This window comes from Triturus cristatus, chromosome 1_2 (genome assembly GCF_964204655.1).
Source record: "Triturus cristatus chromosome 1_2, aTriCri1.1, whole genome shotgun sequence".
Taxonomy (NCBI): Eukaryota; Metazoa; Chordata; class Amphibia; order Caudata; family Salamandridae; genus Triturus; species Triturus cristatus.
Genome location: NC_140580.1, coordinates 896428760 through 896452796, shown reverse-complemented (window position 1 = coordinate 896452796; position 24037 = coordinate 896428760). Strand labels below are relative to the sequence as shown.

Here is a 24037-nt window from a genome sequence, read left to right as displayed (position 1 = left end):
GGTTTAGTGAACAGACTATAATTTGTGCCCCCATCATTCACTGCTTATGACCTCATATATTACATCACTCATGACATGTTAAATCACATCACTCATGACATCTTAAATTACATCGTTTATGGCATCATCCAGTGATTGTCACAAACAAATGTGAGCAGTGCTATCCTCCTTGCCCAGGTAGAGCCTAATGTGTTTTTATTACCTGGACTTTTCTGCGTTTATATATTTTTCTACTTGTTAGCTATACCTTAGCACTGTAAAGTTATTGCAAGATATCTTTATAAAACACTGAAATGAAAAAATTAATTGAATGAGTATAAGAAACAATTACAAGGGAAGGTATTAATAATGTTAGGTTGGTATAAAGAATTTGCTACTGTGTAAAGTCCCTACTGTGCCTTTCTCTAACACTGTTGTATCCCTTACTATTCCATATATACAAATCAAATTCCTATGGCCTTCTATTGTTAAGTGTTTTAGTTGAACGCATCTATTCTAGTTACCCTGGAGGTCTGAGTGGCTAGACTATAAGAATGATTGCTTGTGATGCAGATTGTGTTACTTGTGAGATTACTTTGAGGGTGAAGACCCACATCCCGCATTGCTTAGTCAGTAGGAGTTGCTTCATTCCTGTTTTTCAAGGTGTGAATAGATATGAATAATCTAGGTTGTGGTGGCTGGAGGAGGAGGTATAATTATTGCTTAGTTTAGATGCTACAATATTTACCTTAGTGCTCTCTTTTTATTCAACACAGGAGTTTCCAGTGTGAGATTTTCTTTGCCTGTAGAGTCCCAGTACCCCCGAACCCTATGCAATATTGTTTTTCAGGAGTGTTGTGATGTAGTAGCAACCATTTTCCCACAGATTGGAGCTGGTAAGATTGTTTAGGGTGCTGAGCTGTCATGCTAGACTCCGAACAATAAAAAAGAGTGCCATTGAGACGGCTGCTAATGTCTTTGATTATTAATTCATTTTGAGATGTGCACCATATGTGTGGTTTTAAAATAATTAGTATAAAATAATGATTCACAAAGGGCCTGATGATACCTTTACACCAGACAGAAATATTAACTGTTGTATCTTGGGAGGAACTTGCAGAATGTACTCAGCATCCCATAGTGCATCCACCCCCAATATCACCTGTCACTCACTCATGTCCACAACCTAGTCTAGAAGTCAGACCCTGCCACACAACCACTACCAGGCGACGCTCTTCTAGTTGTAATTTTTTTTTATTGCAGATGATTTTGTCTTTTGCAATGACCTCTTTGCTTCACAACCTCCTGCCTATGGAGTCATCTCCTACCTTCATTGAGTAAGGAGCCTAGTCATCTGCTGTTAGTCCACATGGCTAGCACTTTTAGATTCTTTGAAGCACATCCCACTTCTGACACCAATCACGTCTCTGCAGCAGTGCAGCCAGCCAATATAACAAGATAAACACTCTGGACTGAAATCGGTAGGTTTAAGGGGCTGTTTAGGAACTCTACTACAAAGCACAAATAACTGCTTTGTGACATATTCAGTTTAGCATTATTTCAACCGGGTTCTCTCTATTCTGTAATCAGCTACACCCTGCCACCTCTTGCAACTTAACTGTGTGTCTCCCAGTGCAGCTCTTTGCGGGCCCCACACCATAAATTGCTGCTATTGTGCCATCATTAACACCTGTCAGCAGTCACACAAAAGGACAGTGTCAAGAGGCGTGATAATGTGTAGTTTAGACTTCAGGCAAAATGACATGACATTGCTTTGAACCTGATGACATCACATAGAATGGATATGAAAGTGATATGTAGATTGTTTAAAAAGGTCACGCATGTAGACAAAAAGCAAGTCATGGGGAACCTTTTGCGGGGTTTCATTGTTTCACCCTCTGAAGATCTTCAGTGTGTGTGCCATCGAATGCCTGTATTTGAGATTTATGTTTTGTGTGGTATGGCCTTTTGAACAAACATTGGCAAAGCCAGTAGATTTGGTGCTCATAGTCGAATGCTGTTTAAAACAATAACAAAATGCCTGCTGGGTTTGCAAAATGCAAAATAACTGAAAAAAATATTGTTTTGGTATACAGTACATGGATGAGACAAAGAATTAAATTTATGTTGACTTTGTATATTCCAGCTATAAAATAGCCCCTCATGCATTCCAGTGGTGGCAGAAGGATACATCCAAACACCCAATAGGAAGACGGTGAGGCTTAAACACGACTGCGAGTTGATTCAAAATGTGATTGAAAATTTCTCAAGCCAATGGCTTCCTGAGTCTAAGAAGCCAATGCTGAAAGAAGAGTGAACCAAAGTCCCTTCGAATACATATGTAATATACAATGTGCAGACCCATAAATGAGAGATACAGTATTACTGTTGACCCCATAAATGTTGGAAATGCTGCTGGTACCTCAAGGAAGGATGTTACACTCCAGGCTCCCAGTTGGCTTGTTTCCACTCCATTTTGTGTTCTGTGTCCCTTTTACTATATCTTGACGAAAATGTGACCTATTTTTAAGTTCTAAGAATAACACGTGACATTAAGAAACAATTACACAAATTCTGCAAGAAAAATGTTTATTGTTGGACAACAGAAGAGAGTGTCATTCCAGATTCAAGAGGTAAAAAAGAAAGATTTAACAGACTATGCCTTCCCCAAGAATTAAAGTCTAGTGTTTATGATTACATGTGGCTGCCCTCTGATATCCCATAAAATCTTTGATTCCAGATGAAACCACATCATCCTGAAAGGTCACTGGTCAGCCATAGAAGAGTAGTCGGATCCTTGTACTAGTGATTCTCTGTTCTCCGGGGTTATTTCCCATCGTGGTGATGTTCGCTGGGGGCGGTCGTGCACCATGTCTCGTGAGTGTGCCTCAGTGCTGCGGGTGTTCCACCACGTTTTGTTTAGTGGATGAAACCAGTTTGCCATCGACCCTCTCTTCAACATAGGTTATCACCCTCTTCGTTCTAGATGAATCTACAAGACAAGATGGTCGAAGGATGTTACTCAATGGTGGCCCTTGTGATGCTCACGCTTTTTATTATTAAATCATACAAAACTAGGAAAGCTTTTTTCATGTCAAAATCGAAATAGCTGGCTGGCAAATTGAGAGTTTTTGCAACGTGAATGGGCTCCATGAAGCAAACTGAACAGGGGGTGAGACATGGGAATATCTCAACTCAAGAATGTATGACTTCCTAGCTGATACACCTTCACTTGATGCCAGGATCTTACATCCGACCTCTTTGTCCCAAGTAACGTCTAACCCTTCATCCCTCTTCCCTGCATGGTGTACCACCCTCTATTATTCCATTTTGGCTTTCTGTTTCGCTGTTTCACTCCAACTGCCTCATCTACTACTCTGTTTTTACCCCTTGGTAGATATGATGGTTTTCCGTGTTGCTATTTTATTGGTACTTCAGCTGTACCTGTTTCAATGCACATATATTACTCCTTTTCTTTATTATCATATCATTGATGCAATATCATTGTCTCTTCTATTATCCGGATATATGTATATCCTACCTAAATGTTGCCTCTTTCTGTGTATGCGAAGCGCTCTGCCATCTCTATGGGTATGCTGTTCCGATATAAAAAAGAGAACAAATGCATGAAATAAATAAATAGATTTGTTTGTGTTTCTAGGTTTCATATTTTTAGAAGGTGTTTCTATAAGGCTAATTTTTGACAATGCCTGATTTGTACCTTTGGTTGCCAGTAGTGGGCACTAACACTAATTTAGGGACTGGAAAATAGTTTTTAATTATTAAACAGCAAGAGAGAGAGAAAGACTGAAAAGGGAGCAAGAAGGAGGAAGAGAAAGACAGGAAGAGGGAAACCCATGAAAGAGTAAGATATGGAAAATAACTTGTCAGACTGAGATATACAGGCAGAAAGTGTAGATTAGTGAAAGAAAGAGGCAGCAGGTGGAATAAGAAACAGGCACACATGTTATTCAGCTGCCCTACCATTCGGCACCTCCAGTGGTTGCCTCGTAAGAAAAACTTTGGACTCTGACATTTTTTTTTTTTTTTTTTACAAATTAACCAACAAATATATTTGCCCACACCAGATCTGCTGAAATCAATCATGTATACTCTTTAATCGAGCTAAAGTCCTGCGATAGATGCTTTGGAGGCCTCCACATTTGATTTGTATGGGTAGAAATCTCTAGTAAGGACCCTTTGACTCCCAACTCCAGTATACATGGCAGTGGCTTGTTTTGTGGTGGACTCATTATACTAAAAGACACAACTCCATGGACCCTAGACCAAATCAATTGTGTGCCAATCAAACACTTACCTTTGCCGGAGCTTGCGGAGGACGTTGCCTTGGTTGTTGATGACACTCTGCAGGAAAAGAAATAAAAGAATTCAGTGGTTTCAGGTCATTTCCTGTCCAAAAGTGGCATATGACTTGTTGCACTCTCTATGCCATCCATTCAATCTCTCCCCTTTCTCCTTCTATATTGTGTGTGTGTATGTGTTATAGTGTCCATTTGGAAGGAAGACGACGATCTCAGGAATCACATCATGACCATGACCAAAAGTGGTCTTCACCATTAAAGTTCCCGGTATACCTCATCAAAGAGCCTTATGACACATTTCTGGAAAAAGCCCTGTCAAACTCAGCCATGTTGCTCGGTACCCTACTATGTATCTCAGTTGCATTAGATTAGAATATTTAGGATTGTGTTAGTAATGGGGGACAAACAAACTGTGGCCACTGCATTATCTTTCCTTTATAGAAAATCCATGAGGGGTCATTGATTGACTTATAACTTATGATCTGTGTAAGAGACCCATGTGGCCATAACGCAGACTGCAGACCCACTCCAGTACATATGTATCACTGTACTAGCACTAGCCAATAGATGATGCTGCTCTTTGGCTAGCTATCTTTTCATTTGTTGTAGATTCAAAAGCTTGAATGACTCTTTAGAGGGACAGGAAAGATCGAAAAAGGATCATCAGAGAGTAAAAGAGGGGAAAATGTAGCAGGAATAGAGGGAATGAGGAAGGAGTCCAGTTGGAGTGGTCATTCTCAAAATACAAATATGACATTGAAAATACCTATAGTAATTTTTGTGTAGCAGGTCTGCACTATCCCTTTACAATCTAACTGGTGCAGACAGACAAGAGACTTACAGTTTGATTAGAGTTGGGTAATTGTGGAAAATCTACTGATTTGTGGTGGAAATACTAAATCTGGACAATAGTCCGCTAACAGAATTTCCTTCACCATACGGATCAAATCATGTGAGCATCATATGGTGGAGGAATGTTGTGGCTTCTACTGAGGATTAGTGACCTCAACAAAGAGGATTAACCTTCTCAACCAACATCACCATCTAACTCATGACTTGCAACCTCCTGTATGGCCATCTTCCTTTAGATCTCTTTGGTCTTTAGCGCTGAAGACCTTACCCTCCCTCTCCATCCAGTAAGCGCCGGTAGGTCTGGATCTCCATCTCCAGCCGGCTCTTGATGTCCAAGAGCTGCTTGTAATCGGCGCTCTGGCTCTCCATGTCCATGCGGATCTGGTTGAGTTGCTCCTCAAGGCTGCTGATAGTGATCTGGATCAGTCCCAGCTGCGAGCAGTACCGCCCCTCTGTCTCTGCCAGTGTTTCTTCAAGGGATCTTCTCTGGGGTGATATCAAATATAAAATGTTTATGAGCAAGTAACAGGAGCGTCACAATTGAGACCTTATTGGTCATGAAGAGGCCATCTCATGCTATTTTGGCACATTAGGTTAACTGTACAGGTGAGCTGGGCACCTGCTTTCCCCCACCTCTTTTTGCCAGTGGTGTAGCAAAAAAAACATGCATAACTTGTACATTTTGCCTTAGAACTTTGTGAACGTTGCAAGGTATAAAACGTTGCAAGTTCTCACAACCCCAGTCAGAATGCTAACTGAGACAACCCTGAGGAGTTCAGGGAGACCTGAGTTGGAATCTGTTAGCCACCTGTATCCTTTCAGTGGCCCTGGCACAAAGGAGTAGCCGGAAATCGACCCCACCCACCCCCAAAACCATCCTCTAATTACACCAAGCAAGTAAAGCAATGAAACCCAACGCTCCTCAAAACGTTCCTTCAAACCATTCATCCTCCGCCCATCCATCTACCCTTGTATCTATTCCCCTTTCCATCTATACATCTGTCCTGCTGTCCATCTCTTCACCTTTACAACCACCCACCCGTCCTCATCCAAACATACTTCTTTCTATTCACCCATCCTCCCATCCATCCTTTCATTGTATCCATCCTTCCTGATTCGCATCCACCCATTCACTCTTGTTCATCCGTCCATTCTTCCATTCTCCCTTTTACTTGATGATCCTTTCCCTCCAAATCTTCTCCATTAATCCAGCCATCCTTTCACTCTTCATTCCCTTCATTTTGTTCACCCATCTGTCCTTTCTTTTCTTGTACAATTCCTACCTTGCTGTCACCGTTCCTTCCTCCTCCCATTCTTACTTTGCCCTTTCTAGCTATCCATAATTTTTCTCTCATCCTTACTTTTTCTTTCTCTTCTTTCCCTCTCATCCCCATTGTTTTCTAATAGTCCCTCTCCCAGTGTGTTTCACTTATCCCCATCATTCCACCTTCTTTGCTTCTGTCACTGTGCATTTGAGCCCACACCCCTGTTGGCATGGTTTTACCTAGACGTGTTATTAGCATTTGTTTGCACGCTTGCAGACAGAAGGGGCTAATGAGCAGCTAATTGAAGTTTCTGTGGGACCCAGTTCACCAGCTCTCTGGGCCCAGTGGCAGCCCCCGCTTATGCTGCTGGAGCCCCTGGTGTGTGAACCAGCCTTCTGGGCCTAGTGGAAGCCCCCGATTATGCTGCTGGTGCCCTTGGCATGTGAACCAACCCTCTGGCCCAGTGGCATCCCCCGCTTACGCTGCTGGAGCCCCTGGAGTGTGAACCTGCCCTCTGGGCCCAGTGGCAGCCCCCGCTTACGCTGCTGGAGCCCCTGGTGTGTGAACCAACCCTCTGGCCCAGTGGCAGCCCCCGCTTATGCTGCTGGAGCCCCTGGCGTGTGAACCAACCCTCTGACCCAGTGGAAGCCCCCGCTTACGCTGCTGGAGCCCCTGGTGTGTGAAGCAACCCTCTGGCCCAGTGGCAGCCCCCGCTTATGCTGCTGGAGCCCCTGGTGTGTGAACCAACCCTCTGGCCCAGTGGCAGACCCCGCTTATGCTTCTGGAGCCCCTGGAGTGTGAACCAACCCTCTGGCCCAGTGGCAGCCCCCACTTACGCTGCTGGAGCCCCTGCTGTGTGAACCAACCCTCTGGCCCAGTGGCAGCCCCCGCTCACGCTGCTGGAGCCCCTGGCATGTGAACCAACCCTCTGGCCCAGTGGCAGCGCCCGTTTACGCTGCTGGAGCCCCTGGTGTGTGAACCAACCCTCTGGCCCAGTGGCAGCCCCCGTTTATGCTGCTGGATCCCCTGGTGTGTGAAACAACCCTCTGGCCCAGTGGCAGCACCCGCTTATGCTGCTGGAGTCCCTGGTGTGTGAACCAGCCCTCTGGGCCTAGTGGAAGCCCCCGCTTATGCTGCTGGAGCACCTGGCGTGTGAACCAACCCTCTGGCTCGGTGGCAGCCCCCGTTTACGCTGCTGGAGCCCCTGATGTGTGAACCAGCCCTCTGGGCCTAGTGTAAGCGTCCGCTTATGCTGCTGGAGCGCCTGGCGTGTGAACCAACCCTCTGGCCCAGTGGCAGCCCCCGCTTACGCTGCTGGAGCCCCTGGCGTGTGAACCAGCCCTCTTGGCCCAGTGGCAGCCCCCGCTTACGCTCCTGGAGCCCCTGGCGTGAGAACCAACCCTCTGGCCCAGTGGCAGCCCCCGCTTAAGCTGCTGGAGCCCCTGGCGTGTGAACCAGCTCTCTTGGCCCAGTGGCAGCCCCCGCTTACGCTCCTGGAGCCCCTGGCATGAGAACCAACCCTCTGGCCCAGTGGCAGCCCCCGCTTACGCTGCTGGAGCCCCTGGCGTGAGAACCAACCCTCTGGCCCAGTGGCAGCCCCCGCTTAAGCTGCTGGAGCCCCTGGCGTGTGAACCAGCTCTCTTGGCTCAGTGGCAGCACCGCTTACGCTGCTGGAGCCCTGGAGTGTGAACCAGCCCACTGGCCCAGTGGCAGCCCCCGCTTAAGCTGCTGGAGCCCCTGGCGTGTGAACCAGCTCTCTTGGCTCAGTGGCAGCACCGCTTACGCTGCTGGAGCCCTGGAGTGTGAACCAGCCCACTGGCCCAGTGGCAGCCCCCGCGTACGCTGCTGGAGCCCCTGGCGTGTGAACCAGCTCTTTCGTACCATGGCAAGGGCCGACTGCAGCTCGATCTCCAGGCTCTGCATTGACCGCCTCAGTTCGCTAAGCTCAGACTTGGTGGACTGCACTTGTTCCACCCCTGTGGCGAGCTCCTTCTTTAGTTGTTTGCTCTACAAGAAAAGAAAGGGATGAAAAACACAACGATCATTTGCTGGGTCCTCCCATGTTTTGATTAGCAGCAATCCCACCGACTGGTGGACACCCACCTCAAGAACCTGCTCAGCAGACTCCTGCATGGGCGCCCAGCCCAACGATGCACCCAGAAGACATCTTGGTTCTCGCTAAACTCAAACATGCAACTAACAAGCGTTGTGCTGTGTTGTTGTGTATAAGGTTGCCAGCATGCTGTAGTGTATACCATTGGTTCGGTGCTGCAGTGCATCGTTCTGGGATCTCTCAATTATCTGAGTCACGGTGGGATTGTACCCATGTGTATTGGCACTGTGTTGTCTGTTGATGAGTTACTATGTAACTGAGAGCATATGCCACATAGATTTGCTGTTTAGTTAGTATAGGTCTGTTAATTCCATTGAACTGCATTGTTTTTAATTTATTTACCCTCACAGTTCTGTTGGATGAGTTTGGAGTTGGTTTATTTAGAGTCTCCTGGTGATTCTGTGAGGTTGTTTAGGGCTGAAGTGTGCTATTGCTGTGGTAATGCCTAGCCAGCAATCTGCATGGCTTTGGTGCACAGTTACATTATCCTTCATTGTGCATTGGTGGTAACGTGAGGAATGGATGTGCTGCTCAGGCAGCAAAGCTTTGCTAACTAAATTGCTTTGGCACCCTGTTTAGAACATGAGTGAGTTGTGAGGCCTCAGACACAGCCTCAAGGCCCTACGATAGGAACAGGATTGAACGAGGCCTCATGACTAGGGCAGGGGGCCTTATGACAGAGCTAGGTGGCATCTTGACTGGAACAGGAGACCTCATGACAAGACCAGGAAACCTTATGATGTGGCTAGGAGGTCTCATGACGGGGCCGAAAGGCTTCATGACGTGGCCGGGTGGCCTCCTTACAGGCTTGGAGGACTCATGACTGAGCCAAGTAGCCTCATAACTGAGTCGAGAGGCCTCAGGATATGGCTGGGAGGCATCTCGATAGAACCTGGAGCCCTGATGACAGAGCCAGAGGGCTAGACGACAGGGCAGGGAGGCATCATAACTGAGCCAAGCGGCCTCAAGGCATAACCGAGAGGTCTCAGAACAGACCTAGCTGTGAGGCATCTCGACAGGGCCATGGGGTCGCTCAAACTCGTACTTTAGGTGCTGAGAGTTTCTGAATGTCTCTGGGCCATTGCACAGACATGCACTCTCAGCTAGAAAGTAGTCAGTGCTGTTGGGAGCCCAGATGATCTCTCCATGACATGTCTCAGCAGTGCCAGATATATGATATATGATGTCCCTAAAGTGTTACCTTGGATGTTGGAATATGTCATGGATTAGTGCCAGATATTGCTGGTATCTTCTTGATAGCCGACCACCATCGCTCACCTGCTCCTGGAAATTTGCATCTGCTTTCTCGCGGTTCCTATTAGCGACCTCCTCATACTGCCTCCTCATGTCATCCAGAATCTTGAGGAGGTTGATACCCGGTGCCGCGTTCATCTCCACAGTCAATTCTCCGGCGCTTCCACCAGCGAGAGCCTTCATCTCCTGGGCAGGGGGAAAAGACAACAAACCGGTTATAAATACCTACTGGCTGAGCACTGTCAGCTTCATTCACTGTAAAGGAGCTCTATTTGGACTTAGAAATGTCGCTGCATGGCAGCTCTTGCTAAGTGTAGACCTTTGACTGTAAAGGAGCTCTCCATAGGAGCAGAACATTAATTGCACAGGAACTCTTACGAAGAGTAGAGCTTTGCCGAATTTTCACTGTATAGGAACTAACCAGAGCGACGATCTTGCACTGAGTTTGGAACGCTCACTGCACTCGAGAATTGCTATGTACATGAACCATGATTGCAAAGGAGCTCTTTTGAGTGTAACACTTTCATGGAGCATAGAACTTTCCCTACAAAAGAACTCTCACTAAGTGTGATACTTTCACTGCAGATGAGCTGCCAATGAGTGTACACGTTTCACTGCGGAGGTACATATCATTTTCACTGCTAAGGACGATTTACTGCTGGAAGGAATCTCACTGTAAATGAACCATCACTGAAAAGGGGAACTCTCCCTAAGAGCAGAATTTTAACTGCTAAGGAGCTCTCAATGACTGTAGAACTTTACCTGCACGGGGGAACAACAATCCCGGGTGAGTGGCCATTATACTGCTTGTTGGAACAGCCAGGTTTTCAATTGTCTCCTGCTACTTCCTGTGTTACCTTGGGCATCAGTGTCCTGAGGGGGGCACATACAAGGAGCCAAAGAGGAAACTGGCGACCATCTACAGCTGGTAATCATGAAGTTTGTATATATATATATATATATACATATATATACATATATATATATATTTATTTATTTATTTTTTGCTCTACATTTATCATAAATATATCAATTGAATTTACATTATTATTTAGCATAACATGTTTTACTCAATTCTTTTGAGTTAAACAAACTTTTTTTTACTTTTCCCCTTTACTTTCTCACAGTGAAACTCCACTGTAAGGCTGGAGGTCTCCCCATCATAAAGTGTAGGGACATTGAAAAGAAATGGTTATACATTATAATAAATTAGTAAAAATATGTGCATGTTAAATATTGATGTAAATTAATATATATTTATTTTGAATGTAGAACAAATAAAGAAAATGTGCCAATGTTATTAGCCTAATTTTGAATTAAATCTTTAAAGAATTTAAATATATTAAATTACATCAAAATCGTTATTCGGAAGTGTAAATTAAAAATAAATTCCAACCTAAAATAAACAAATATTTTGTATTATGCATTCATTATTATTAAAAGTTCTGCACATAATTAATTGAAAGTACATCAATTATATTTCAATAAAAGTTATTGGTACATTATTGTTTACATTCAAAAAGGACATTAAAATATTTCATAATTGAATAGTAAATATGTTTTATTTTTATATGTTTTAAATTAAACTATATATCTTTATATTTCTAACGATTTAAAATATTTTTTTAACATTATTTCCTATGGAGTTTTATTTTGAGTTCATAACTCCATTATTTTCTATGGGATGGGCTGCAGTACTAGTGGTTTGCCATGTGTGGCGCAGGACTTATTACTGTTTCTATTTCGGCAGATGTAACTTATACTCATAAATGTGGCCCCATCTCCTTTGTCAGGGGAGCGGAAACGTGTAAGTCTGTGCTTTTGAGTAACGTTACACTCAGATTTTCTGAGTATGGAAAAGTAGTAAAGTCACTCAAAAGTGTAGAAGCAAATTGCACATGTAAATTACTACTCACACGTCTAATTTATATGTGTGATTTCACCCGAAGGTCATTTAATCATTTTTAGCCGTTTAGCAGACTTTGACTTAGACATTACCAAGGTCTGTGGAATAGGTACTGGTCTTCGGAGTATCTCCCTTTCTCTTCCGCACCCCACATTCTTCTGCAGTCTCTCAGTTAGATGCTTTTCTGAAACACTCCATGTGCACTTCTCACACCTCTTCTGTTTCTTTTTCAGCGCCTACTTTTCACTCTCTGCCAAGCATACTTCCTTGCATCTCATTCACTTCACCAAGCCCACCCTTCTGCCCGTCCACACACAACACCCACTCACCTGTAATTATTTAACTTTTAGACTATTGATGTTTAGACAGCTGTGTACCTTCACACACATTTCCATGGAATCACACCTTCAGTTGGTACACCTGGCCATTGCTCTGTGTGCTCTTTGGATGATAAGCAGGTATTGTCAACCCGTTTCTCACCCATTGACTGACACTGTAAAAAAGTTGCACAGCCTGCAGCCTGAACTCACAGCCCTCAAAAGTGTCCTGTTATTAACACCCACCCACAACCTTAACTCACTGTTTTCACAGTACATACTATACATTGGTAATACAACAGAAAGACCACATCCTAGAAAAAGCAGATACTCTTAGGGAATAAACAAGTAAGTAAAACGTGAAGTGTAAACAGGAACAGCATCGCTGCTTCCTTGCTGAGAGGGAAGTGCCTGTCGTCTCCAGCTGCAGTTGTCTCCCATTGGTGGACACAAGGGCTGAGGAGAGCAGGACTCTTTAAGATGAGCCACCTGCATTACCCAATCAAAAGCACTAACTCTGGGCACTTTGTGTTAGAACCACACACGTGAATGACACCTTGCCTAGATTAGGTATGGCAGGCTATGTGTATCGTTCATACGGTACCTCTTCGTGGTTCTTCTTCAGGTAGGCCAATTCCTCGGTTAGGCTTTCGATCTGGACCTCTAGGTCAGACTTGGACAAGGTCAGCTCATCCATGACACGGCGTAGTCCATTGATGTCAGCCTCCACGCTCTGGCGTAGTAGAAGCTCGTTCTCATACCTAGAGCGTAAACGTAGAGTCATAGATTAAAAGAAAGCACCCATCCATCCATCTTTCTTTCCTTCCTTTCTCCTTCTCCCTTCCTTCCATCTTTCCTATAGGGCGATAGTTTTATCTCCGCTGATCTTAAGCCAAAAATGCGGAGATAAAGCCCTTGTTAATATGCCCCCATGCTTTTTCACGTGCTACAAAATGTTGGTCAACATCTCATAAATGTAAATAAAAATGGTACATAATTTCTTACCTAAAGGAGCAACTTCCCGCACAAATAACTGAGACGCTACTACACAGCACACGTCTCTTTTTCTTTACATTGCAAATATTCACACATTTCAGACACAAGTGATAAAACGATATGCTCAGAATCACACATGCTGTCAGCTGCTGAGGCTGAAATTAAAATGGAGGTAGTACATATCATCCATCTATCCATTCATTGAATTCATCTCCCCTTCATTCATTGGTCTATCTGTTCAGAGCGCCCGACGTGCCTATTTTCTGCATACCATGGCCCGAACATCTGTGTCACTCACTTGAGTTTGAAGTCGTCTGCGGCCAGCCTGGCATTGTCAATTTGCAGGACCACCTTGGCGTTGTCAACCGTGGCGCTCATGATCTGGGAAAGAAGTTTTGAGAACTTAGAACAGGTTTTAGGGGCACTCGGACAGAATCAAGGAATTGGTCCCAGCCTGCTGGTATTTTGAATCTGCCAAATGCTAGTGGGCACACCGGGCGTCAGAATGTTTCCCTTATCATTGAGACCTTTGAAGAAACCACTAAGCATGGTTATTGGTGACGCCTAGAGGAGCCTTTTGGAAACAGAAGCGCTTTACTGGTGAGCTTTGAGCACATTGTGGAGGTTGGGTCAGTTAGTGGTACCTGTGGACTCAAACACCTGTGAAAAATGGAGCTTATTTTCCCCACGATCCCTTTATTGTTGCTGAAGCTGTTCCTGTGCTTCAAATGTGAAAGGCTAGCCCTGACCTGAAGCACACACATGAGGCAAGCCCACGGTGACGTGTGTACCTCATCTTTTTCAGCTACCCAAAGACTTCAGCAATACCTAGAACCACAGTCCGGCGTCCACGTGCAGCATATTCATTCTTATAAGGAAGAATTTCTCTCAGAGGTCTTCATTCTTCCCTCTTTTACTAAATGAGTTCCCAAAGTAGCTTCACTCAGTGGAGTAAAGCTCGCACAAACAGACCCAGATTTTGATTTTACTCCCACTATAACATAAGGTGTATTTGTAAAGCGCACGTTCAGCCGTGGGTATCTTGGTGCTGAACAACAGATATTTATCGTTACCCATCTCAATGGCACTCATTTTATCGACCTCAGAGGGATGAAAGGCTAAGTGGACCTTCTGGGATTTGAACCTGTGACCAAGAGGTCAAAAACAGGCCCTTCAGTGGAAGCATTAGTCCACTGAGCCATTAGACTCGGCTATGCCCATGTCTTTTTCCTGATCTCAGGGGCATTGTATTCAGAGGCCTGCCTGTCTGGCTGCTGCACTGCTATGAGGCCTGCCTCTTTCAGCCTAGCGGCACCTACCATCCCTGCTGGGTGTGTGGTTGCAGACAGATGCACCCTGTTAATTCTCACCTTGTGCTGCAGGTCTTCGATGGTGACGTAGTACTTGCTGTAATCACGGGTACCCATACCCGGGGTTCGATGCTTGTCGTACCACTCACGGATCTTGCGTTCCAACTCAGTGTTGGCTTCCTCCAGGGCCCTCACCTTGTCCAGGTAGGAGGCCAGGCGGTCATTGAGGTTCTGCATGGTCTGCTTCTCAGTGCCGCCAGAGAGAAGACCCTCGCTTAGCCCACCTCCAAAGCCACCTCCACCAAAACCTGCGGCTCCACTGCCAGCAAAGCCTCCGCCACCCCCTCCATAGCCACCGCCACCGCTCCCGCCTCCAAAGCCACCACCGCCTCCATAGCCACCTTGGCCTCCAATTCCAAAGCCAACGCCATAACCATTAGCAAACTCAGCACCACCATCGCTATAACCAAAGCTGCCGCTTTCCAAGCCTCCTCCAAAGCCAGAGTCGTAGCCCCCACCGAAGCCACCCCCACCAGCACCCCCACCGAAGCCACCCCCGCCAGCACCCCCACTGAAGCCACCCCCGCCAGCACCCCCATATTGGTAGGACTTCACTGATTTTCGGACAGAGAGACTGCTGCCCCCAAGGCTGGGGGCACCTACAGATCGAGCAGCACTGAAGGTACTCATCGCGGCCAATAAAGCGGAAGTGGGTGACCCTTGGGAAGGTAGCAAGAGCAGGAAATCAGCAACCCAGCATGGTGCAACCACCCTTATATACAGAATCCTCTGGGTGCTCCAGCCCAAGCTGCCACCTCCTTTTTCCTTAACAAGCAGTTTTCGTGCCAGCTCCAAATTAAGTAATTTATGGAATTCATAAGTGTTCATTTCTGTGAAATATGATGCCCCGAGGGTGCCCGTGTTCTGCGATTAGCGCTAAATGGGTGGGGTGGAACTAATCTTTCATTAAATGTTTGGAGAATCTTTTGATTATTATAAATGTTCACAGGCAAGATTCCTTCTACCGTCCCTCCCTTCCCTATAGTCTTCTCAAAGGGCGGGAAGGGCGGGGTGGGACTAGTCTTGCACCAGCGAACACTTGCCCAAGGGAGCGACTAATGTGATTTTTGGCAGATGTGCCAGAGATGTCTCACCAGCGCCTCAGACTCATTTTGCAATACACCTTGGCTCAGCTCACTGTTCAGTGAAACCTCCGTTCTTGTGCAAAGCAGCCCCCTCCTTATACCTTTTAATGGACACCAAGGACATAGCATGGTTTCCAGTGCTTGCGACAGGCTTTTCTTTGAAGCTTTAGGGATTACCTACCAGTATCAAAGCTTGCTTATGCTCCCTGCTGACCTGCATGCGGTATACCAGGCCTCCAAGGGCATGGCTCTCTGGGGTTTATTCATAGAGGAGACAAGGCTCATGGGAGGTGTGTGAAGTCAGATGCATTACACTCACAGCCACTGGACCACACTTCCAGAAGAAGTCTACACACAATCTAGAGAACACACCTCCCTGCTCAACCACATGCCACTGACACTAAACCACAAAACACCCTCTGATCACAACCAGACATTCGAACAACAGGTACACAAGATAAAGTCAGCAACCTTGACTTGATAGAATGTGGATGTGGCCGAACGTCTAGGGTGGTCGACTTTGCAGGTGGGGAACCAGGTTAGAGTCTTGGCAGGGACGCTCAACATCCTGTAATTCTGGGCAAATCACTTAATCTCCCCGTGCCTAACAAAAAAATGAATGTGTCCTTCTGCAATGCAACTGTTGCTCTGATACCTTTGGGTCAAATTCATGCTATGTAAAACTTCCCCCCCCCCAAAAAAAAACCTGCAAGCTTTACCAAATCCCCAATATCTTCCCAACCACCTTAACATTGCTTTGCTTCAATTAGATCCACATTAATATTAAATAGAAATGAAGGGTAATAGCAATCCCTGAGCAGGGATAAGTCGCACTTCTAGTGGAAAGAAATCCGTCACAAATACAAAAGAAATTAAAGCGCCTGAATAATCTCCAAAGTAGGGGTGCTGTACACACTGATAGCACTGATTACCCAACAGTGCTGGTCAACAGATCAAAAAACCTGTATCTACACATGAGAGTTGTTCAGTAATAGCACTTCCCTGGTAAAGTTTCAGATGGCAATGTCGGCCTCAGGTTTAGCAACACAGGTACTTGTATTCACAAAAGAATGTCCATTAATGCTGTATGTTCATCTTCTTTTTATTCTTTGTGTACGAAAATTCCCAGCAGCAAATAAGTGAAAAACAGGCCAACACGTGTTTCATCTGTACCACAGTAGTTATTCAGACTTTATCAAGGCTGGAAAAAAAAATGAAAATATATACATACAATGAGACTTCATAAGCAGGTTTTGACATATAAGCTGTTATATACATTTGGATATGATCAAAGTGCTATGGAAAAGCATGGAATTTGTTAAGGATGAATTGCTTTGCTTTAATTAGATCCACATTAACATTCCATTGCTTTGCTTCAATTAGATCCACCTTAACATTCCATTGCTTTGCTTTAATTAGAACCACTGACTGGTAAAGGAAGACTTGATGTTAACATACGGCTGCCCTCGGTACTCTTATCCACTGCAATGCACTATCACTGCCTTGTCTCTTAATGCCCAGCAGCTCTAGCGCCGCGAGGCAGTAGGGTATGGTAGCGAGAGCCTCACAAAGTAAATTCACACTTATAAAAGTAATATTATGAATTCTCCGCCGTTGCCTTGACAATGCGCCCAAGCTGTACACTGTGCATCTGGGGTCTTCTCGCCCACCCAGCGGGGGGGGGGGGGGGGGGCAGACAAGACGCGTGGAGCATGAGGCCGCAGCCATCCACATGCACAAGGGTGACAGCAGCTTGCTTGCTAGAGTTTGCGGATGCAGCTGTTCCTGGGAAAGCAGGCGGAGAGCAGACAACTGGGAACGCATGCTCACCGAGCCGCTGGTGTGTTAACGAAACTCACACATCTATCTGCTCTCGCCAGAGCAAACCTGCTGCATATGTGATGTGCTGCCCATGCCCGAGAGCTGTGCATGTCTGTCTTACTTCCGTGGTTGTAGCATCTGCTGCTTCTTGGTTTTGAATGTCTGGCATCCTAGTTGGTGGTGAGGGGAGGGCTTCCATGATCTATTCATATAAAGAAGGCTTGCATCCAATCGCTTCCTCCGTGATTTGTGGCATTAGTAAACCACTCAACCTTCCTACACCCGAAAGGGCCACCAGTCATGAGCATGTTCAGCTTAGAAACATTCACTCTAGCCTCTCAGGTAGCCACCCATAGCTTTTTACTTATGGAATATGATATTTCTTGGCGATCAAACAGTAACAGTCACATCATTACTACATTACAATAACCCTCAGGTGGAAAAATACAAATCCTGGTCTATCGACAAAAGTCCCTCTATTCAAATAAAGCACCACCTGTAGGCAACAATCTGGGTAAGAGATATTCCACACATCAAGCGGCTATGGAAATGGTTAACACTGCCCTGAAAACATAGCAAAAAGTACTCCATCCTCACAGTTTCTTCCACATGGATGTGCATGCCCAGGGGTGGTGAAACATGACACCTACATTTTACATGGGGTAACCGAGGGTGGGCCATCCATTAATGGTAGCATCCCGGTGCATCCCACATGGCTCTCTGATCAGGAATAAGTTTAGGTCAATCGCTATCCATCGAGCTCCCGTTTCAAAACTCACCACCAGAGACTTAAAGGCTGTCTCTGGTCTGGCCTGCGATAGGTCATTGATCTGTATTCCATCAGCGTATTGATGCCACTGCGGACTCTGCTTAGGGAAGGTTGCTCCTAGTGGTGTACTATGCACCTGTTAGGTCCCACAGATGCTTATAGTGCACCGTGTTCCTCTGTATTGAAGGCCGCTGATTAGTCAAACCTGAGAAGGGCAGACATACAGCTTGTATCCATCACTATATACAAGTAATCCAACACAAAGACCAGGAAAAACTTGTGGCCTGATTTAGAATTTGGCTGGGGGATTTTCCATCCACTATTGCAGCAGTTTCCTTTATCCGACATGCAGCAGATTAAAGGTAATCTACCTAGTCGTTAGCGGTTTTTCTATAAAGTGGCAACTGTAGGAGCCATCTTGGTGGAGAAATATCGTGCCATGAATTTCACCAGTGTCCTCGACTGCTAGAAGAGAGACTGCTAGAAAATGTGAACACTGGGCACATGCTTCCACGTGTGACATACATTTCCTTTGCCCTAATAGTTAGTCTTTTCACCTGCTGGAGATGTTGCACATGATGCTATATTTACCCTTCACGAAGAACTGGCCACCCTTTTGCATGGTGGTTCATCTAAAGATGTAGCTTTGCTAGACATGATGGTCGATCAGCCATTCTAGAGCAGGTGCTCACTCCATCACCATTTCTGGTGGATTTACTTTTGGTCACTGGCAGGGTAGATGGTGGAAGTGAAGCTGTCAACAATGGTGGAACACTCGCCATTCACCTCACTATAAAAAGAGTGAATGTGCCACCAGAGGCATGGACTTAAATGCATCGTTTCAGTAAAATTAAAAAAGACAGTACTTCTCTGGCTTCTAAAGGGCCTAAATGCAGCTAGTCACCTAAGTTCAATTTTTTAATAAAAATAAAATTGCTCTTGTTTTGTGTGGTCATGTATTATCTGATATATAAGCGGACATAAAAAATCATACAACACAACTCGATCTGGTAGAAATGATTTGATGACTGGTCAACTGGAATGTAGACTTATGTTTAGTAAGGCCATAAGATGCTGCCATTTGCAGTTGTAGACAATATGTGCTATGCACCTTTCACTCCATAAACCATCACTCAATTCCCACAGAGAAAAGTCTTAGCGTGTAGTTTTGACACCGGAATGGCTTTCGGTAACTTTCCTCGCTAGTCTCTGTCACTCAAAGATTACTCAGAGGATCCATATATGTAAAGGTTGTGTGCCTGCACCAACAAGTTCATCATCTGTTGTTTCGTCTTGGGGAAGTTGATCCTTAAATTGCCTGCCGCCTGGGGTATGGGTGCCCCCCTGACCTTAGAAAACTATTCTATGCCAGGCTATGAGAAGTTTCTTCAGCCTTCTGCACTTCAGTAAGTGGCATCTCTGCCAACTCTCTTTATTTTCCACACATTGGCAGTCGCTGGTGCTCCTTCGTCAAAGTTATCTTTAACAGTATAACACAGCTGTTTTGGGGTTGTGGCGTCACTTTGATCATTGAATAACTCACATATCCAATGAAGTATTGAAATTTACAACCACATCCTCAATCCGCACTCCATTCCCCGCTACAGTGAATGTGACCGCGTCTTCATGCTCATTAATGCCTCATCTGTTGTTCCCCATGCTAGAGTTCAGCATGGTGGCTCAAAGCCTCCAAGCCTGTAATTTGTGTTCTATCTTATGATCACAGATTTGAATCCTTCTGAGGTCTATTGAGTGTAATAAACACATTGGTTATTCAGTACCACGATACCCCAATTTGCGATGTTATTTTAAATGCTGATTGCATAACAAATCATGACATGGATACAGTCTTCGTTACTGAAGCTTGACCAATCACAACTTCTCCTACATGCAAAGAACATATCCCAAGGTGCTGATAATATATGGAGCTGCCTTACAGCATCATCCTAAATGGCCACTGTAGCATACAAGGTTGCAGCAATTGCTCTGAAATATGGGGTTTTGCTATGGGACGATGATCCCTAGTAAGTGTCTACTAGTAGATGTTGACTCTGCAGAGGTGGAGAAAGCCATTCTATTTCACACGACAAAGGAAAGTGAGGCTATTCAACCAGTGCCTTCAGGCTGGACTGCAAGAGAGAGGGCACAAGCATCTCACAGGGTAGAATAAGGGTGCCATGTTACCAAGGTAACCTAAAACACTGATGGGAATAGGTGTCGGTATGTGCCTGGGACAGACTGCAAAAAGAAGAGAGTAGACAAAGGAGCAAAAACTTGCCAGAAAATAGTGGCTGCGACTTGGTAGTTAGGAGTGGTGGCTGTTCAGAGCATGCATAAAATATGAGAAGGACTTCATTCTGTCTCTCTTCACTCTTGTAACTCAATTACAAGTCGTCACAATTCTTGGAAGCTCCTACTGACACCGCAACACCAGTGCTTAATTTGAGCTGATGGTTTCCGGTGCTCGGCACCGGCACTTAATTGGTAGCACCAGCTCTAGTGACAGTCGACAGCATGGTGGCGCTGTCAGTCCAAATTTGATTTAAGAACAAGAGTGTTTAATAAGTCAATATACATTAAAAATTAATAACACCGGTCACTCACATCATTAATATAGCTTTGGGGGGCCTGAAATAGTTTGAATTGTCACACTTGCAGGAGTGCAGTGGTTAGTACTTGTGTTGGTTCAGTCATTGGCAGCGCTGGCAGGGTCTGTGGGTGTGGCAGGTTGCAGTGGCCTTCTGAGAAGGGCCATGGCACCTAATCCCTTGGCACTTACTTTTTACAAATCAAGCACCACCCAACACTAGGGTCGCTGTGTTTACATCTCTTGCTGGAACTTGCTGTGTGAAATGAAGAGTTCTACATCATGCTACGGATTTCTGGAGGCAGTAAGTACCAACAGGCCATGTTTAAATTTGCATCAGAACACCCTTTTATTGATTGATAGAAGAAACTGAAATTCACAAAGTACAGCCAGCCGGATCCCATTTACGGAGTTCAGTTGACTGCGACTCAGAAAAAATATCTTGTATTACAAAGGTCTTCAGAGAAACAATTCAAGGCACTGAGATTAGAGGTGAATAACACATACAAAATGGAAGTAGACTTACTAGAAACAATCCTGCTGGTTAGACAACCTGTATGAGAAACATTCTCTAACCAATTAAAGAGTTAATCATCTCAGAAGCATAGGGTTAGGTGGCAGCAGGAATCTACCAAGATGGCAAAGAGTTAATCGTGCATTAGAACACTCTGAACATTTCAAGAATGTTACCTTTTTCATCAGCACAATTTTCCCCCAAATATGATATATTTACTTCAAAGAAAAGGGGTTTTCTCTTTGTTTCCTTTTTTATTGCCTTTATGCCAGACAAATAATCTTTCAAGATATAGGAGGAATAACGTATTAGAACAGCTTGCATAGAAATCAAGTTCTATTGAACCCCATGAACGTGTAACAAAGTGGTTTGCATAAGTGTGCTCTTTCCTCTTCAGTCCTTTACTTAGGTGCTTCATTCAGCTTCCAGAAATCGTTGTTGTTGTTCATCTTACTTGTTTTGACGTGGTCTGGAATTTAAAAACTATCAGAACAAATTAAAATATGAGCTTGGGATATTGGTGTGGTTGAGAATCAGAACACCAGGGAAGGGAGGGCCTAATAAAATGTGATTTACTCGTAAGTGGTTTCGAAACAAGTTATTCAAATGCTTTTGAATTTTACGAGGACCAACCTGATGCTGGCGTATTCTAACCGAAACATGTAACTTCACAGTACGAAAAGTCTCTCCGATGATAAAATTATCACCTCTAGCCTTTCCAATCTATATTCAAGACTTTAGCATCCTGCCGATAATTCGACTTATAAGGTTTTAGAGTTTGGGGTGAAATCTTCTTGTGAACTACATTTGAGCTGGGTACTTTAATAAGGTTGAGGTTGAGTCCACAATTATCAAGGTGAACTTTGATCTCCGTTGGCCTGCAAACGTGCTTTTAACATTAGGGTGCCGATTCCGATCCTGTAAAACCCGGGTACGAATGGTCGTACGGAGCGTTTTCTCCGTACGACTCGTATCCGTGAATTCCACCGTACAAACCAGCAAGTCCGATTCGTACAGAAATACCATTTCCGTACGAATCGTAAAAAACACCGTACGGCAAAAAAATACATACAATTCTGATCCTGGACAGCGCATACGCGACGTCCGCACGGAGTCAGGCAGCGTTTTACGGACCAGCAAGTACGATTCGTACCTACAGCACTCCGCACGGCTATATTTTTACGGGAGCCAAAAAGTGCCGGAAAAGCTAAGTACGCTGCGATGCACGAGGAAAAGGAAGCCCGCTACGCGACGTACACGCCATCACCCACATCGTACGTATCATCACGTAGCATACCCCAACACTGCACATGTACGGACCATACCCCCCACCCCCCGTATGTACGGACCGTACTCCCCACCCCCCGTATGAACGGACCGTACCCCCCACCCCCGTATGTACGGACCGTACACCCCACCCGCGTATGTCCGCACCGTACCCCAGGCGTACCCCCCACCCGCGTATGTCCGCACCGTACCCCAGGTGTACCCCCACCCGCGTATGTCCGCACCGTACCCCAGGCGTACCCCCCACCCACGTATGCCGCACCGTACCCCAGGCGTGCCCCAATTCTCGCGTATGTACGGACCGTACATAAGCAAGGATTGGGGGAAAGCCTGGGGTACGGTGCGGACATGCGCGGGTAGGGGGTACGCCTGGGGTACGGTGCGGCATACGCGGGTGGGGAGTACGCCTGGGGTACGGTGCGGACATACGCGGGTGGGGGGTACGCCTGGGGTATGGTGCGGACATACGCGGGTGGGGGGTACGCCTGGGGTACGGTGCAGACATATGGGGTGGGTGGTATGCCTGGGGTATAGTGCGGACATACGCGGGTGGGGGTACGCCTGGGGTACAGTGCGGACATACGTGAGGACTGGGGTACGCCTGGGGTACGGTGCGGACATACGCGGGTGGGGGTACGCCTGGGGTACGGTGCGGACATACGCGAGGATTGGGGTATGCCTGGGGTACGGTGTGGACATACGCGGGTGGGGGTACGGTCCGTACATACGGGGGGTGGGGGGTATGGTGCGGACGTACGCGGGAGGGGTGGGAGGCTGGGGAGGCCGTACGACTCATACCCCGGCCACAAGTGTACTCGGGGTAGGGGTCGTACAAAGTTCGCTCCGTACGGGGCCTTTTCCATGCGCTTGTGTTTTCGGACGGGCGGTACGGATCGTACTTGCGCGCTCGGACTTCAGTTTTACGAGTCGTAAGTAAAACTGTCTGGGGACGTCTCGTAGACTTTTTCCGAGGCGATTCGTATGTATTTTCCACGTACGAATCGTACTTCGCCGTTTGTACGGGACTTGTACGATTCGTGCGTAAAAAAATACGGATACGATTCGTACCGGAAAATAAAATCCAGGATCGGAATCGACCCCTAGGTGATACTAAATGACCAAAGTTATATTTCGCAAATCCTGTTTTGTGATTGTTTAGTGATGATGTTTTAAACAATGAGGCATATATTTACAAACAAGTGATGGAGTGCAGCGTTAGCCTTCTTAGCTTAACGCTGCGCTCTGCCACTTCTGAAACGCAGGGCTGCACCGTATTTACAACAATATGGTGCAGCTCGGTTTCCCCCTGCGCAGGTGCTAATTTCAGCTGCCTAGCACCAATGCAGTCACCCTTGCACCATAGTGCAAGGGTGCCTGCATTGTGGGGAATGATTGCTTATATGCAGAAAGGCAGAGGCGCAACTAGAGCCAAATTTTGGGGTGGGCTAATGAAAATTTCGGGGGGGGGGGCCTGATTCTTCCAGCAATTGGCAGAGTGAAGATGCAGGGACTCTAAGAAGGCGTGAAAACACAACAAAGCCTCGTTAACAAATAAATGGTCTTTTAAAGACCTGTGAAGTACTCGGGTGCGACTGCAATA

At 45.8% G+C, this 24037-nt stretch overlaps 1 protein-coding gene across 3 annotated transcripts; it reads right to left on the bottom strand.

Moving 5' to 3' along the window:
• Positions 1 to 2551: 2551 nt before the first annotated feature.
• Positions 2552 to 15064, bottom strand: LOC146868248 (keratin, type I cytoskeletal 47 kDa-like). 3 transcript variants are annotated; one of them, XM_085609561.1, is made up of 9 exons: positions 14375 to 15064; positions 13303 to 13385; positions 12613 to 12769; positions 9810 to 9971; positions 8300 to 8425; positions 5422 to 5639; positions 4298 to 4344; positions 3521 to 3575; positions 2552 to 2971 (listed from the first exon to the last, which is right to left on the bottom strand). In XM_085609561.1, the coding sequence occupies exons 1-8, from the start codon at positions 15002 to 15004 to the stop codon at positions 3565 to 3567; spliced, it is 1434 nt and encodes a 477-aa protein (XP_085465687.1). In that variant the 5' UTR covers positions 15005 to 15064; the 3' UTR covers positions 2552 to 2971; positions 3521 to 3564. The 3 variants fall into 3 exon arrangements, with proteins under 3 accessions (XP_085465687.1, XP_085465686.1, XP_085465688.1); XM_085609560.1 differs by lacking the exon at positions 3521 to 3575; XM_085609562.1 differs by lacking the exons at positions 3521 to 3575; positions 4298 to 4344.
• Between the last annotated feature and the right edge of the window lie 8973 nt (positions 15065 to 24037).

Excerpts from the sequence above, each read along its gene's own strand:
- LOC146868248 (XM_085609560.1), bottom strand. The coding sequence starts at position 15,004 with ATGAGTACCTTCAGTGCTGCTCGATCTGTAGGTGCCCCCAGCCTTGGG. Across the intron at positions 13,386-14,374 it reads TCGAAGACCTGCAGCACAAG|ATCATGAGCGCCACGGTTGA; the intron begins GTGAGAATTAAC and ends CTTCTTTCCCAG. Across the intron at positions 12,770-13,302 it reads GCAGACGACTTCAAACTCAA|GTATGAGAACGAGCTTCTAC; the intron begins GTGAGTGACACA and ends TTTACGCTCTAG.